Source organism: Camarhynchus parvulus, chromosome 1, assembly GCF_901933205.1.
Source record: "Camarhynchus parvulus chromosome 1, STF_HiC, whole genome shotgun sequence".
Classification (NCBI taxonomy): domain Eukaryota; kingdom Metazoa; phylum Chordata; class Aves; order Passeriformes; family Thraupidae; genus Camarhynchus; species Camarhynchus parvulus.
Window position 1 is genome coordinate 59,863,101 of NC_044571.1, and position 15,744 is coordinate 59,878,844.

Consider the following 15,744-nt stretch of genomic DNA (forward strand, 5'->3'; position numbering starts at 1 on the left):
CCTGCTCAAAATCAAAGACAGAAGCATGCTGAGGGATTTCAAGAGATTCTTAAATGGAGCTGCCAGAACTGCATTTATTTTTAGCTTTGGATTTGGAATGTTAAAATTTTCATTTAAAATTGAGGTCTGGATCCAGAGCTATTTTGAGATAGGATACAGTGTGTATTTTGAGATAGGATACATTTTTGATCCAGTCCAAATATTTTCCTGAGTATTTTGTAATTTGTAATTTTTAATGTTCTTGTAAAGACTAAGCCCCAAATAGTTTGCTCCTTGGAGACTGGTTTTGATAATATTATACCATTTTGGCAGTCTTTGTCAGTTGTGGCTCTTGGGAAATGAGAACCCACCTGACAATAAAGTGAAAATTCCAGATTACAGCTGCAAACTTTAGACTTGTTCTTATTGAGCAATTTGTTTGAGGAAAACTTTGCTTATTTTAGATGTAAAAGATATTAGATCATAATAATGTAGGTTGTTACAAATCTGAGAAGGTAGATTCTTTTCTGCCTCATAGACTGATTTTAGCCTAGAAATAACTTACTCTTTTCTCTACAAGAGGAAAAGAACCGTGGATCAAGTTCTCAGATGCAGTCTAACTTTGAATATTAAACATCTGATACATAAAATACAGTATGCATGTAAAATCTTCATTGCCAGACACTTGGCCTTGTATTAAATCTGAAATGGAAATACTGCTATTTTGAGGTGTTTAAACTCACTACTTGGTGTTATACTGCTGGGATGTGTGGAAATTGAAGTCTCTTTTCTCTCTATTTTCAGATATCTGCTTATGAGGATTCAGTTGCTGCTCATCTTGCAAAAATTCTCAATTCTGATCAGCATTCAGTTGTCATATCATCTGCCAAGTGAGTCAATCAGTTTTATGTACCATGTGGAGGATAAATTTCTTGTGTAACATCATCACCATAATAGCATTCTGTCTAAGCCTGATTTTCTTATGGATGGCCAACTGGCTTGGCTTAATATATCTTGATTTATATATTTTAGAGTGGATGTTCTTTTCTGTGAAATTTTTAGATGGTACGGTTGTAATGGATGGCTTAATAGTAAATTTTAAAAATAATCACACAATATCTATATAAAATGATGTTAAATCATTCCAAATCAGTGCATGGCTTAAAAACAAAATTTGCTGTTACTAATGCATAGATGTGATCTACTCCACACTGCATTTCTTTTGGCTATTTTTTGTAAAGCATATGTTTAGAGGACAAACAATTTCACCAGTGTGAAGCAGAGCTTTAGCTTAGGTAGCTTTGTTGTAGCCGTCTATATCAGTTCAATCAATACTGATCTAGGACATTAATGGGATTTTTTCCCCAAACTGAAACATTTTGAAATGAGAGAAATTTGGCAAATCATGGACATCATCTGAAATCAGAACTGTTCTGTGTATACCTTCTCTATGAAAAAAATCTTATGCTTTGCAGTATGCAAAAGACCAGTCATAGAATTTTTAAAAATGCATCTGAATATCATCACATCTTTTTTTACCTCATAAAAGCAAGTTAACAAAATTTCATTTTTAAACTATACATAGCACACATAGACAATTAAACTGCAGAATATTATTAACTCCAGATTCTAAATTGGTTCTGTACCTTGTTAAATTTGTTTAACTTGTCAGAAAAATGTCAACCAAATGAACAGTACTAAACAATTACCCCACTTTGCTAGTAAGTTTGCTGTCTCTGCAGTGTAGGTAACAAGAACCAAGTCATTTTCTGATTTACACAGTGAAAATTCATTGCAGCCCCTGTAGTTTGCACAGATATGCTTCAAAAGCACAAGCTGTGCAATGGGATATGTATGGCCATATGTTTTCATCTGAGATGTGCTTCCTTAAAGTCAGTAGATTTTCTCCATGATTTTTAAGCTCCAACTTTGCATGTGAATTTGCATGACTGTGTTTGAAGTTACCAAAGGGAATGCAAGTTTGCAAAGTCCTCTCCTAGGGAAGGTGTACAAGCAAGGGAGTGGATAAAATCAGTCATGGTTTTTTTCAGATAAGAGGCTGAGATATAAAGTATGCCAAGGCTTAAGTGAAAGAGATTTTGTTTTAAAGCTTATCAGTTCAGTTTTGGAAGCTTGGTAAAGAGTGTCATCTGCTTGCAAGTATGATCATGGAGTTCAGTTTCCAATAAGAATGATTCATAGCAGTGTACATATAAATAAATTGCCATAAGAATTTAATATTCAAAATATATCTGTTTAATTTCATTTGATTTCTTCCCTCTCCTTTTTTTTTACCTGAAGAATATTATGTGAAACTGTAAAGGACTTTGTTGCCAAAATAGGGAAGACTTATGAAAAACCAATGGAAAATGCAGAGGAAGCTGATGCCATGGCCATCAAAGTAAGATTGTGACTACATTCAGGTTTAAAGTCATTGGGTTCTTAAAGTTTATAGCTCATGGATGTTTAATTTTCACATTGCTCTAGAATGCCCAGCTTGGCTTTCATTTCAACCAGTGAGTTCAAAATACTTCTCTTCCTATTGCATAGAGTTAATTATTTCCAAACTGTTTTTAAAGTCTTAGATCTCGTTAAACTGTTTACACTTTCTTTCTTCATAAAGTTCATGGTAGCATACATAGAGATAAAAGGATTTCTTTTTGCATTAGTTATACTTCTAGGGATTAAGTTAGCTACAGGAAAACAATGGGGTAATGAAGAGTATACTACGAGAATGAAGGGGAGACAGACCACAATGTTAAAAATAGTGGTTTAAGCTGCAAAATACAGAGATCATGTTGCAAAAACATTGGGAAAGAAAACAACAGAAGGATTTGGTACGAGACACAAAATTTACATGAGCTGAAAAGAAAAAAAGAAAACAAAATCCTTGGCAATCCCAGAGTCAGAAAATGTACTTGCTAAGTGGCAATTTGTGGTTCACATTTCCATCCGGTGCACGCTTTAGAAAATTAGTTTTTGATTTTAACTATTCCAAGGCCAGAGAGTGTTTTCTTTCTCTTAGGTGTAGAAAATCCTTTCTTTTCCTGTGTACCTAGAGAGAACAATTACTTAGTGTTGTGGAGAGGCATTTGACAGTGTCTGATCTGGCTTGAGCCACTTGTTCTGTGACAACTTGCTTAAATACACAGCTGTATGGCAGAGAAACCCCCATGTGTCTCAGTCTAACAGCTGATTGATACCTCTCAAAACTGGGGTACTGAAAAACCATGTATGGGCAAACATCTGGTGGTTTTCTGTGCTGGAAGTTATTGGGAGAGGGGTAGGATGCAATCTGTGCAGTTATGGGGCAGGCTGAATTTAGCATGGAGTATTATTTGAATCTAAGTGTAGGGGGTTTGCATTATAATTGATCTAATCTGGTTGAGTGTCACAGGGTCTGCAAAAAGCCCATGCAAACCTATTCATAATCTGATATTCCAAAACATTGAACCTCATTTTGGATTTTACATAAGGAATTACATAGACACCAAAGGCACCTGCAGTTTCGTATATAATCTGGTACCATATTTCCTGAAAATATTCACATATTCACTGTTGAATTTTTTTAATGTGTGTGTGTGTTTTCCCCTTTGTCTTAGTGCTCAGAGTTAAATGAAAAGCTGGACCTATTGCTCCAGGCTCTTCACACAGAAGCCCAGGCTGCTCCCATTCTCCCAGGCATTGCTCCCCCCATCGTGGAAGAAGAACCAGAGGAGTTCTCAAGTGAAGAATCCTTGTCTGAAAGTAAAGAGCAGTTAGCAGAGTGTGTCTCAAAGTCTTCCCAGAAGCTCTTCAAACCAAGGCAACAGTTAATGCTCCGAGCAAACAGCTTGAAGAAGGCCGTGAGGCAGATCATTGAACAAGCAGAAAAAGGTGCACATCAGCAACATTTTGATCCAGACTGGTAGAATAGGAGAGGATAATGATGTTTGTTTGCTTGTTTGTATGTCTAACTGGAATAAGTTTTCATTATAAAATTTGATTTCTATATTCTTAGACAGATAAAATTATGTACTTATTACAAGCTGCAAGGAAAAGAAACGCAGCTTGTTTGAATGATAATGACTCCACAGATGTGGCTACTTATGTATGTATGTGTGTGCACATATAAAAGTGCATTTCTTTTAACTATTAGCCTCCACAAAAGGAAAATTTCTGACAGCAAGTCTTTATCAGCTGGTAAAGAATTGACAGACTCTTTCACTGAATTGATGATGGAACTCTTTTGTTGATATTTTAAAAGTAAAAGCTACCAAAAAAGTGCTTATTTTGATATATCCAGCTTTTCTTTAGAATCCTTGAGACTTTGTCTTTTCTGTTAATAACAGTTGTGGATGAGCAGAATGCTCATAGTGAAGAACAAGTGAACCAGTCTCCAGTAGAATACAGCAAAGAATTGGATGAATCTAAAGAAGAAGAAAAAGAGGAAGATACAAAGGAACTTGAGTCGCCATCAAGTGAGTAAATTAGGAGTAAAATAGAAATATTCCATCTCCTTATAGTTGTATTTGGAGCATGATTGGTTCCATAATTAAAAATACTAGCATGCTGTTTGACTGGAAACTGCTCACAAATTCTAATAGATTTGAATAAATAAAAGTTAAGTGAAAAATGTGGGAAATAATAGATGAACAGTCTTTTGGAATGTATTTACAAAGCTGAGGAGGCACTTGCTGGGGAGAGAAGTGCCTGAATTTAATCCCTGTTTAATCAGTGTTTACACTCACCTTTCTCCATGAACCTGAGCAAAGACTAGAGCTCAGGTGATGGTGGCAATACCCTGTCTCGGTTGTAGACTGAGATTCTCAAGCTACATAGAAATTTTAGGAAAGCTGCATCTTAGCAGTGGAAATTTCAGTCTTTTCCATATTATCAAAATGAACAGTGATGTCCTGCTGGTGAAGCCACAAGATGATCTGTGAATCATAGAGAAACAGTGGTAGCTGGTAGGCATCAAATCCCATTCTCTAGATACTTGGTGAGCAACTTCTGGGGGTAAAATAAAAAAAGTATTTTGGGATTTGCATCTCCTTTTTTCACTCTAACCCACACTAAAATCCTCAAAAATTGTCCTCACAAGGCTCTGCTCTGAAGCTTGTGCTTGTGTCTGTAGCTCCTGCTTTGGAAATGAGGCATGGAGCTGTTGGGGCTTCTGTTGACCCAGGATCTTACGTTTTCTCCAGAAACACATCAGACTTTCTCCAGTGATTGTCTCTTCACTGGTTCCTTTATATTCTCCTAGTTATGGGAATCAATGACTGTTGGTTGTCCCTTTTCAACAGTAGCTCGTAGAGGATGCTGGCCCTACAAATGACCCAATCCTACTGTCATAACTGTATAATAACGATATTCAGGTCTAGAATTTTATTGAATTTCTTGTTTCTTGATGGTATAACTTCTGCATCTAATGGGGAGCTGTATTATTCCTCTGTGTGTGGAATAGAGTGCATATTAATGCTGTCACTGGACGATAGATGTTTAGGGACAAAGCATGGAACATGAATTCAATTATCTGCACTGAAACATCAGTTTTACTCATTAGGGCTCTGTTGTTTTTATCAGAGCATTCACAGCAAAAGTTTATCTTTATTGCAGTTATTCCCATGAGTCCCGTCTGTCAAATAAAGAGCAGCTGCTCTGCTGATTTTCTTGTTTAATACAACTGCCTTGTTTGCAAGTGTAGAGAGAACAGACTGTGTGAACAGTGTTGTGAATTTTTCAGTAGTATTATAAAAAATGAATGTTAATTTTGTTTTGAGTATTATATTTTACCCTCCAAGGATCTTCCTGGTCATTTGATGAAGATAATGTTTTTCCATATGTTAATACCTTCATCTAAATATTTAATGACTCTTGTTAGATATCACTTGCCGTTTTTTATTTCTTTTTTATTTTTTGACATTATTACAGTGTTTTGTCATGCATTGATACAAATCAATGTGTTTTATTGCTACCATGCAATGTTGTAGCATTTTGTGATAACTGCTATGGCTGTTATGCAGGTGTTAAAGTCAGAAGGAGATGACTTCCACTTGGTCAATCCTTTCATATAAAACAATCCAGAAAAATTTTCCGACTTTTCCTTGTCCTATGTATAATAATTTCTGTTTGACTTCAGCAAGTCATTCAGAAATGTGTGTCATCTTACTTATGGATACAAGAAAGTGAAGAATTTGCCATTCCACTTACAGTTTTATGTTAGATTATCATCACTTAAAAAAATCCCCATGAATGGGCAAATCCTGGCCTGAAGTGATGTGAACACAATGTCTAAACCCTTGTTCTAGTTAATCTTTTTGTCTCTAGATTTTCCAACTCAACATTTTCTTTCCATGAGTGTCTTCATACAGTACACCCATTACTCTCAGGCTAAGTTATGATTGACATGACCTGATTTGTCTCACTCCTGCCACTGAAAAGGATGCATTGTATGCTTCCCACCACATTCCTGGTGCTGTTTCCCGCTGTTGTCTTGGTGCTAGTCCTACTAATTCTAATTTTTGCTGGATTAGTTTTCATATTTTGAGAGGAAAAATCACATTATCTTGAGATGATTTCATTTTTTTGTTCTGAGCTTCTTCAGATGGTAAAGTTTGGTGTTGTCCTAAGCTGAAGTAGTTTTAACATGTGAGCTAATTTGGAGCAGAGATAGCCAAGAAGTGTCTGTCTGTGACCATCTGTTGTGCGAGAGTTTTCTACATGCACATGGAAATGCTATAACAAAGCATTTGGTAATACCCAAACTTTTTTTCTTGGGGCACTGGTTTCTGGGTATGTCTGACAGGGCTGAATTGCACAAAGATTAGCTTTCCCAGGCTGAAGCAGGCACTGGCATATTCTCTGAGGCTGCATGAAACCAGTTCTGCCAGGAAAGTAAATTACAGCAGCCGAGGTCAGCCCTCTGCAAAGCCAATCCTTCTTCCTTGCCTCCAGAGGCAGCCAGAGAATAACTGGCCTCACTGAGCTTCCAGTTGCTCTTTGTGAACATCATCTCTTTCCCCTTGATTTTCTTCCCTTTCCTTTTCCTGAGCCTTTGTCAATAACAGCTACTAAACATTGATATCTGTCAAGGTTTCACTGATCCAACTTTCGAAGAATTTTAATAAATAAGTTTATTATTTGGGAAATTGCTGGTTTGTTTGTTTTCTGAGTTTTTCTGTGGAAAAAGATGATGGAAAACTGATGCCTCCCACAATCTCTCTAAATGCAGAAGGCAAAGATGGACATGGCTTTTTCTCTTCCCTTGCAGTTTTCAGTTTGGCTGTAAATAAAGATGTTTTCTCTGATTTTTTCAGCATCTTATGCAGGCATGGGCCCATTTTAGCTGCTTGAAGAAAATATTGTAGGTGTTGATAAGATAAATATTCTAACCTACAGGCCATGGAACTACTTACATTAAAATTGTTATAAATGACAATATATTGTATAATATCTGTATATTTATAAATAAACATAGATGAAATTTAAGTTTAAATTTGATTATTTCAGTAGTATGTTTATCAGAAGCTTACTGCAGTATTAAATACTGTTGCATTTTAAGGTGGATATAATACATTTTATGAACATATTTCCATTTAATACATATAATACTTTTGCTGGTAGCTTGAATTATAAGTTGGGAACTCGTCATGTGGAGTGTCATGCACACTTGCTCATTCTAATTTGTGTTTGTCCCTTGATATATTTCTGAGTTTTCTTACTGTATTTAGAAGAAAAACTGTGGTGTGAGGGGGAAGGACTTTTGTCATGGAGTGGTAACAGAATAAATTAATGCTTCTGATATATTTTCAGGGCTGTAAAAATTATGTATTGATAATGTCATAATAGGTCTAATTAGTGTTCTTACTTCTGTTTTTTCTGCACAGCTAAAACTGCACCAAGATCTCCTGATAGACGTACAAGCCGAGGTATCCATTCTCAGACAGGTTCTTTCTCTGCCCCAGCTTTGGCAGCAAGCAAGGAAAACCTCCCAGTACTTAACACGAGGATTATCTGTCCAGGTAAGCTTGCTGTCAAACGACTTTTACTTCATGCATGAATTTGTTTGATCCGACATACATATCTTTGTGTGGTACTATATAGGAGAAAATGCATAATAATGTAGAATATTTCTGATCCTTTGGCACAACACTAGAAGTAGCAGAAGTGTTGCATTTGATTCTGGAGGGTGAAAAGTAAAATTCCGGATCATAGAACTGCCAAGTGGTTTGGTTTGGAAGAGACTTCTAAAGATGACCTAGTACAGCGCTCTGTCGTGGACATTGACATCTTTCACTAGATCAGGTTTCTCAGAAAAGCATCCAGCCTGACCTTGGTCACTTCAGTGGTGGGGCTTTTACAGCTTCTTTGGGCAGCCTCTTCCCATGTCTCACTACCCTCATCCCAAAAATTTTCCTCCTTTTGTCCAATCTAAACCTACCCTATTTGAATTTAAAACCACTGCCCTTTCTCCTGTCACTGCAGGCCCTGGTGAAAAGTCTCTCAATCTTTCTTATAAACCTGCTCTATATTTTGAAAGGGCACAATAAATTCTCCCTGGAGCCTTCTCCTCTGCAGGCTGAACAACCCTGGCTCTCTCAGCCTATCTTCACAGGAAAGGTGCTCCAGCCCTCTGATCATCTTTAGGGCCCTCTGTGGACTCGTTCCAGCAGGTCCATGTCCTTCTTATGTTGGGGAGCCCAGAGCTGGATGCAGCACTGCAGGTGGGGTCTCACCAGAGCAGAGCAGCGGGGCAGAATCCCCTCCCTTGCCCTGCTGGCCATGTTGCTTTGGATGCAGCCTGGGACATGTTTGAGTTCCTGGGCCACAAGCTCACATTGCCAGGTCACATCCAATTTTTCATCCACAGGTACCCCCAAATCCTTCTATCATTTATCCTAATCAATGGGTTGGGATGAAGAGAATGAGGGACAAAGCTATGTAAAGTTCAACCCTCTGAGTAAGAACTGTCTATGGATATCTCACTGGAAGTGGATAACTGAAACCACACAAAGCTGCTCTGTAAAACTGTTGGGAAAAAAATCTGTTCTTACCTAAATTCAATTAATAGATGAAAAACTACCTGTTCTGCTCCAAATGGAATTAATACTAGAGAGGACTAGTAAAACTCTGTTTTAATTAACTTTATTAGTATAGCTAAAACACAGTGGAACCAAGCTTACGCTTTTTCTTTAGGCAAATTTAAGTGAAAGCTGTTAGTATTTTGCATTGTTTACATGCATTACAGAGTATTTTGTAGAGTGAAATTGATATTAGTCAAAGCAGGTATGTTGAGGCCATGATCTTTCACAAATTAAGTTAAATGATGGCTCTGCCAGTTGTAAAAATTGTGAGAATATTCCTTATGTATGCTTCCAAAGAAAAGGACAAAAGAAAAATCATGGACAGTTAGGAGATGAAGATTAAACTGAATGAAAAGCTCTAGAGGTCTTTTTGGATGTTAGGTCAGCCATCTGGTTACTATAACAGCCAGTGAGTGTTGGCCTGAAACCCTAAATTTTCTTTGTTTTTTTCTTTCTCCATGGTGGTACCTGAGAGAGCCACCCCAATGCAGCATAGCTGCCTTTCTGCTTAAGAGAGCCAGAGACCTGAGAAGATAACCAGTTTTGGTAAAAATTAAGATAGAATCACAATCTTTCCCTGTACAGATTTAATGAATTTTGTTTCTCAGTATGTGGCTTATATTATATGTTTGTCTATTTATCAAATACAAGTTTTTTTATTATTTTCTTTCTGTTTTGTTTTGTTGTTTTTTTATTTTTTTTCTTTTTTAATTAGGTTTAAGGGCTGGTCTAGCTGCTTCCATTGCAGGAAGTTCAATTATTAGCAAAATGTTGCTAGCAAACATCGATCCATTTGGTGCTACGCCGTTTATTGACCCGGATCCAGATTCCTTGTAAGAAATATTTTTTTTCTAAATGTACTATTTTGCTTTCCCTAAGGGCATCCTTCTCACATTTTTGTAGTCTCTTATTTTTTTCATTATGAAGTTCTTGTTTGGCAGTAGACCTCAATGTCTGAAAACAAGCTGGATTGTACTAGGTTAGTTATGAGCATTGCGAATTTTTTTGCAGCAGCTGAAAATAAGGGGAGACATTTGCTCACTTATCCCTTGCTCAGCTGGAGGAGGAGGACAGTAATCTTTCAGAGCTGGGTTTTTCAGCCCAAATCAGTTTACTTAGGAAGATTCAGAGGAAAGATCTCTTGAAGTATCTTAGTTCATATTCTGTTCTGTGACCAGTCACAGTTCTGGTTAAAGATGTTTGCATGTCCAAGTTCTGTACAAATGTACACCTGATTTTCTCTTTTCCTCTAACAGGGAGGGATATTCAGAAAAATGTGTCATGAACAACTACTTTGGAATTGGGTTAGATGCAAAAATTTCACTAGAATTTAATAATAAGCGAGAAGAGCACCCTGAAAAATGCAGGTAATATAATTACTCTGTCAATAACAGAGCCAAGATGTTTCCATTCTTTTCTTTTCCTTACCTCTTTATATAAATTTTTTTTTTTTTTTTTTTTGCAAATACAAGACACAATAATGTGTGTATGTCAATATGTGAATGTTGTTTTGCCTGCTTTCAGAAGTCGGACGAAAAACATGATGTGGTATGGAGTTCTTGGCACAAAAGAGCTATTGCAGAGAACTTACAAGAACTTAGAACAAAAAGTTCAACTTGAGGTAAATTTGATTTATGGAGAGAGTTGCTGGCACAATGTGTAGTGAAGAATTAGTGCTTATTTTTGAAACCTGTTATCATTCTTACATCAACCCAAGTTGACCTCAAAGGCACTGTGTAAAGATGTGCTATGTAAAAGTTAGTCCTCCAAGTCATGTTTTTGAGTAAAATGTCAGTATTTTAAGATCAAAAAATAGCCAGTGTCATTTAAGATCAAAAAATACCCAGTTTCTTGTAATTACTGGGTTGAAAAAAGAGAATAAATTGTGTAGGTAGGATATATTTCTTAATGTTCACTGTATAAAAAGACAGACCAGTTTTTAATGGCAACCACAGAAATGACCATAAAATTAAGAGAAGAAAAGAGATAAGGAGTTTTAATCCTTCAGGTTCAATTGAAAGTATATGAAAGCTACACATATAGCAAGAGCACGTAAATAGTAAAAAATTCCTGACAAAAGGGTGGAGATTCTGAATATGCATTGCAAGAAGCCCAGCTACAGCAGTAGAGACTTTCTCTAATATTCACACAAAAAAGCAAGATATTATCAAAGCAAAAACAAATTCCATGTCTAAACAGTTCTTATTTGGCTTTTAAGTTCTAACATTAAGTTCCACATGGTACTGGGAACATAAAGGAGATTCCCAAATGCAGAAAAAGACTACAGGATGGTTACTGTTCTTTTCACCCAAAGAATATCTAAGGTGGACTTTGACAGAAATTATATAACATATATAATTTCTCTTTGTATTTCGTACTAACTGTTTCATGTGGAAGTTTATGATATTTATATGAGGTTAACTTTTTAAGTTGAAAGAATAATTTTAGGTTACTGGAGCTCTTTCTCACTCTGAGATTTAGGAGGATTTTGTCTGGTAGCAGCAGATTGCTGTTAGCTAAGGATTGAGTAATTATCAAGGAATTATGCAGTAGTTAGCAAATATAATGCCAGGAGAGAACGTTATATATACTGGAGATAGAATTCTAATTCAAGGATCTTTTGAATTGGATTCAAATAAGATTCAATAATACTGTTGACCTTTCCATATTTTTTCCCCTAATATTCCTGTAAGTAAGTCAGCAAGTAAAAATTGCACATTTACTGTTGTCTTGCATATTATTGGATATATTATGCCTGCATATTCAGGCACTAGAAGCAGACTTCTACTGTAATACAAATGGCTGTGCAGCATCTATTAATATCACACCATATTTTGGATACTGACACATCTTGATTAAAATGTTACATTCTGTCTTGCTGCTAAGATTAAATCACAAAAAGAGAGCACTAAGCACATTCTGGAAATAATTTGCATCTCTTTCTCCTCCTGATAAAGATGCTACAGATTTGGTCCTTATTTCTTTAGATTTTCTTTTTCATTTGTATAATTTTAAGATCCTTCTGTGGACTGGTAACATGCAGTCATCTAGCAATCTTCATTAAAGGCAGCTTGACTGGCAACTTCATGGTCCATGAAGTGACACCTGGGTATAACTTGCTTCAATTCCATGCCTGTGGCACTGCTGCAGGACTGCACTTTTGACTCCCAGTGGAATGGTTTGAGATCATTGGGCTTCCCCCTGCAGGCAGCTGTACTGCTTTAAGTCAACAGCGATTTCACTGGTGTCTGTAAACTTACTCTTGGCCAAAAGTTATTTTTGCAGGAAGTCAACAATACATGTAAACACTGACAGATAACCACATGTTTGTGGCTATGCCAGAAATATTCTTGGATATTCTTGACACCCACCCCCCAGCCCCTGGTTTAAATGGATTTGACTAAATAACGAGTTGCAATTGCAATTTTGGGAATGCTGGTATAGGATGGAAGACTAGTTCCTAAATGTATAAATGAATCTTTTTGTAATGTCCTTGGCAATCTTACTGTGTGCACTCAGGGAGATTGATTTTCTTACTGCAAAAAGATTTTTAATCCTTGATGGACAGACCATGGTCAAAGTGCATCAGAAATTTCATAACAAGGGATGTGAAAATGTTTCTTTCAAGACTCATGGAGCACCACTGCTGTAGATACTACAGCATGTAGATCTACATATTTTTCACCTCTGCTGAGATTGGAAAGAAGAGGTTTGTTTTAGAGGTGCTTCATTGCATGGAGCGAGTAGTCTTGTACCAGACCTCTTAAAGACTCTGGCATACTCTGCCAGCTCTGTTGAAACTTCATGTGCTAAAAATTACTCTTTGCTGATTACTTTTATCATATTATTTATGTACTGAAGGAGCTTTTTCCCTTGCAGTGTGATGGACAGTACATCCCCCTTCCAAGCCTGCAGGGCATAGCTGTGCTAAACATTCCCAGCTATGCTGGTGGGACTAATTTCTGGGGTGGAACCAAAGAAGACGATGTAAGTAGCATTAAAGAGACTTAACCTTCTGGGCAAAACCAGCAATAAATATAATGAACTGCTCTTCTCACTTGATTTTAAAAGTAGTGGCATATCCTCTTATTTCAGGAGGATGTTTCAGTTCTTGTATTGTCTTGCGGGTTTTTTAAGTTGAAAATATGTTCCATAATTTTTTACTGTCCATTTTCTTCTGTCACGTCCATTCCAGCAAAATGTTCATAATAAAACATAATGATTTTGTTTTTTAAATGGCTCTATGAGTCTTTTTAGAAATTAATTTTATAAACAGAGGCACAAGTAATTTTTCTCTATATTGTTTTACAGATGCCTGTAAATAAGGTTTCTCAAAGCATAGATTCTTCTCTTTGATATAGTCTAACAACAAGCAAGGTAGACAGGATAGTCAGTCAAAGTTTATACCTCAATTTTCCTTCTGTTCTTCAGACAGCTTTGCTGTGAGGGATGGTGATTCAGAAAGTGAAGACTGATGCATTTAGTGTCTGATAATTTAGTCGGGGTAGTAAACTGGTTTTTGAATATTATTTTAAATGAACCTTTAAAATACTTTAAGGTACCTTTTTCCCCTTCTTTCTTTCAACTCCTAAGAAACATTTAATCACATGGATCCCTACATGCCTTACAACCTGGAACAGTGTTACTGCCCCTACCCACTTCACTCACAGCTCACCAACTGTAATTACTAGCAGATTATCCTAATCTGCATGTCCTGATTTAATGTGTGATGTCTGAATCACCTAAAATTGTAGTTGCAAGCTGGCTTGTGATTTTGATGTAGACAGTCCAGGACTCTTTTGCCAAAACGTTTTATGTTTCTTGTGAGTTTTTATCCTTTCATTTTTTAATGCATACATACAAACATATCTACATATAACATATGTAATTGAATATATTATCTATTGTATGTAATTGCATGTTTATATTATATAATACATATGGAATTGCATATGTATATATAGGTTTTATATATGTGTATATGTATACACATATGTAAAAGTGAAAAAAGAAATTTAGACATGTTTTAGTTCCTTTTCTTATTTTTGGTATATGTCAGAGGATGGAAATTCTGTTTATATTTGGCAATGGATATCTAAAACTTTTGTATATAGTCCATGTTCATAGTCAGAACTTGAAAGCTGCTCTAACATCTGCTCAGCCCCTGTTCAGGAGGGTTTTTTTCTCCCTGGAATGCTTCAGTGAGAGAGAAGATTTGCTTCAGCTTTCATACTGGTATACAGCAAATGTGTGTGTCCTGGACCAGTTTTACAGATATTATTAGTCTTCTAGTGAGCAGATGTGCCAGCAGAGTGACATGTTTGTTCTGGCCAAAGTTAGGAGCATAATTCACTGCTTTAGTGCAGTCTTGAATGACTCTTCATCAAGAGGTGATGGTGGTGGTCTGAAGTGCTGCTGGTTCTGCTTGTCTGGACAAATGAAAGATGTTACCTTGACAGATCTGATGATTGCTGAAACATTAGCAGTGAGCAAAGCAGGGCATCTGCACCCTGACTGGCTTCAGCACGGCATGTAATTTTGGTGTCCAGAAGACAGGCTGGAAACTTGACCTGTAACAGGAAAGGAGTCAATTTGAATGTTCATCCACAGAGACTGGTTTGCCTTTAAAAGAAAAAAAAGGAGAAAAAAGAGATTGGTTTTCGGTACAGATATTACTGGTGGAGAGACACAGCAGAAGACTTGGTTGAGTGTTTCCTGTCCTTTTGCTGAAATGGCAACACAAAATAAATGAAATTTAACAACTGTTTTTTCTTAACACATGCCAGAGCTAGCCAGTAAATTGTCAGTTACTGGATCAGGAACTCTCCACACTTTTTATCATGGAACAGCAGAATCATGATCTTGGTTCTTTTCAAGATGTTCATATATTCCTGTGAAAAATTGAAAAAAATCCATGGAAACTGGGAAAAAAATCAGATGGAGAAACTGTTTTTCTCCAGTCTGGTCTCAGGTGTTACTTACTGATGCAGCGTACTCTGCCTAAGTTGCCAACTGAGGGAGTCCAAGTACTGCTCAGAGAGGTGATCTCCCTACCCATTAAACTCTTACTGGATTGATTTCTCCTGCTGATTTTTCTCCCTCATTGCTCCCTATTGCATATCAAGATGAAATGGCCAAGCTCCAAGTGACCTTAGCATGGTATCACCTGTGAGACCCAGTTAAAGTGCAGCCTGAGATCTGCTCTGAGGCTGAATTCCCCGGCAGCACACCAGGTGGCAAGACTTCCTGTGCTTTGTGTGAGCCTGTGGAAATTCTGCACCTCGACTGCACAGAAGGACATCTGTTCCATACAGAAGTGGTTTTCTTGTTTACAGTGGATAATTATAGACAGCACAAACAAGATTGTCTTCAGTATCAAAGCTCTGTTAAGCCAAGCAGAGCATAAACTCCGATGCTGGTTTCCAGAGAATTCAGAATATAAACAGATAAGCACTTCTGAGAAGAAAAGGAAAGCATTTATTTCTTTTACCTTCTCTTACCTTCAAGAACCTCTTAGATATTAAGTACATTACCCAAGCAGAGATTTTAATTGGCCTTTCATCTTGTCTTGAAAAACATTTTTAATCTGCATTCTGAAATGTGCCATCTTTCCTATATCAGGATATGCCTTGTCATCCAGATATTTCAAATGGTATCAACATTGCTGTTTTAAACTATATTTGCCTGTTGTCTGTGGTAT

At 36.8% G+C, this 15,744-nt stretch overlaps 1 protein-coding gene across 5 annotated transcripts in view; it reads left to right on the top strand.

Annotated features, from left to right (window-relative positions):
- Positions 1-15,744, top strand: part of DGKH (diacylglycerol kinase eta) — a 157,996-nt gene that overhangs the window by 115,869 nt on the left and 26,383 nt on the right. For all 5 annotated transcript variants that reach the window (XM_030958400.1, XM_030958416.1, XM_030958408.1 and 2 more), the window contains 9 exons: positions 784-869; positions 2,281-2,380; positions 3,582-3,855; positions 4,311-4,439; positions 7,848-7,982; positions 9,760-9,877; positions 10,301-10,411; positions 10,569-10,665; positions 12,924-13,031. In XM_030958400.1, the coding sequence (XP_030814260.1) occupies positions 784-869; positions 2,281-2,380; positions 3,582-3,855; positions 4,311-4,439; positions 7,848-7,982; positions 9,760-9,877; positions 10,301-10,411; positions 10,569-10,665; positions 12,924-13,031 (1,158 nt within the window). The remainder of the gene's footprint in view (positions 1-783; positions 870-2,280; positions 2,381-3,581; positions 3,856-4,310; positions 4,440-7,847; positions 7,983-9,759; positions 9,878-10,300; positions 10,412-10,568; positions 10,666-12,923; positions 13,032-15,744) is intronic.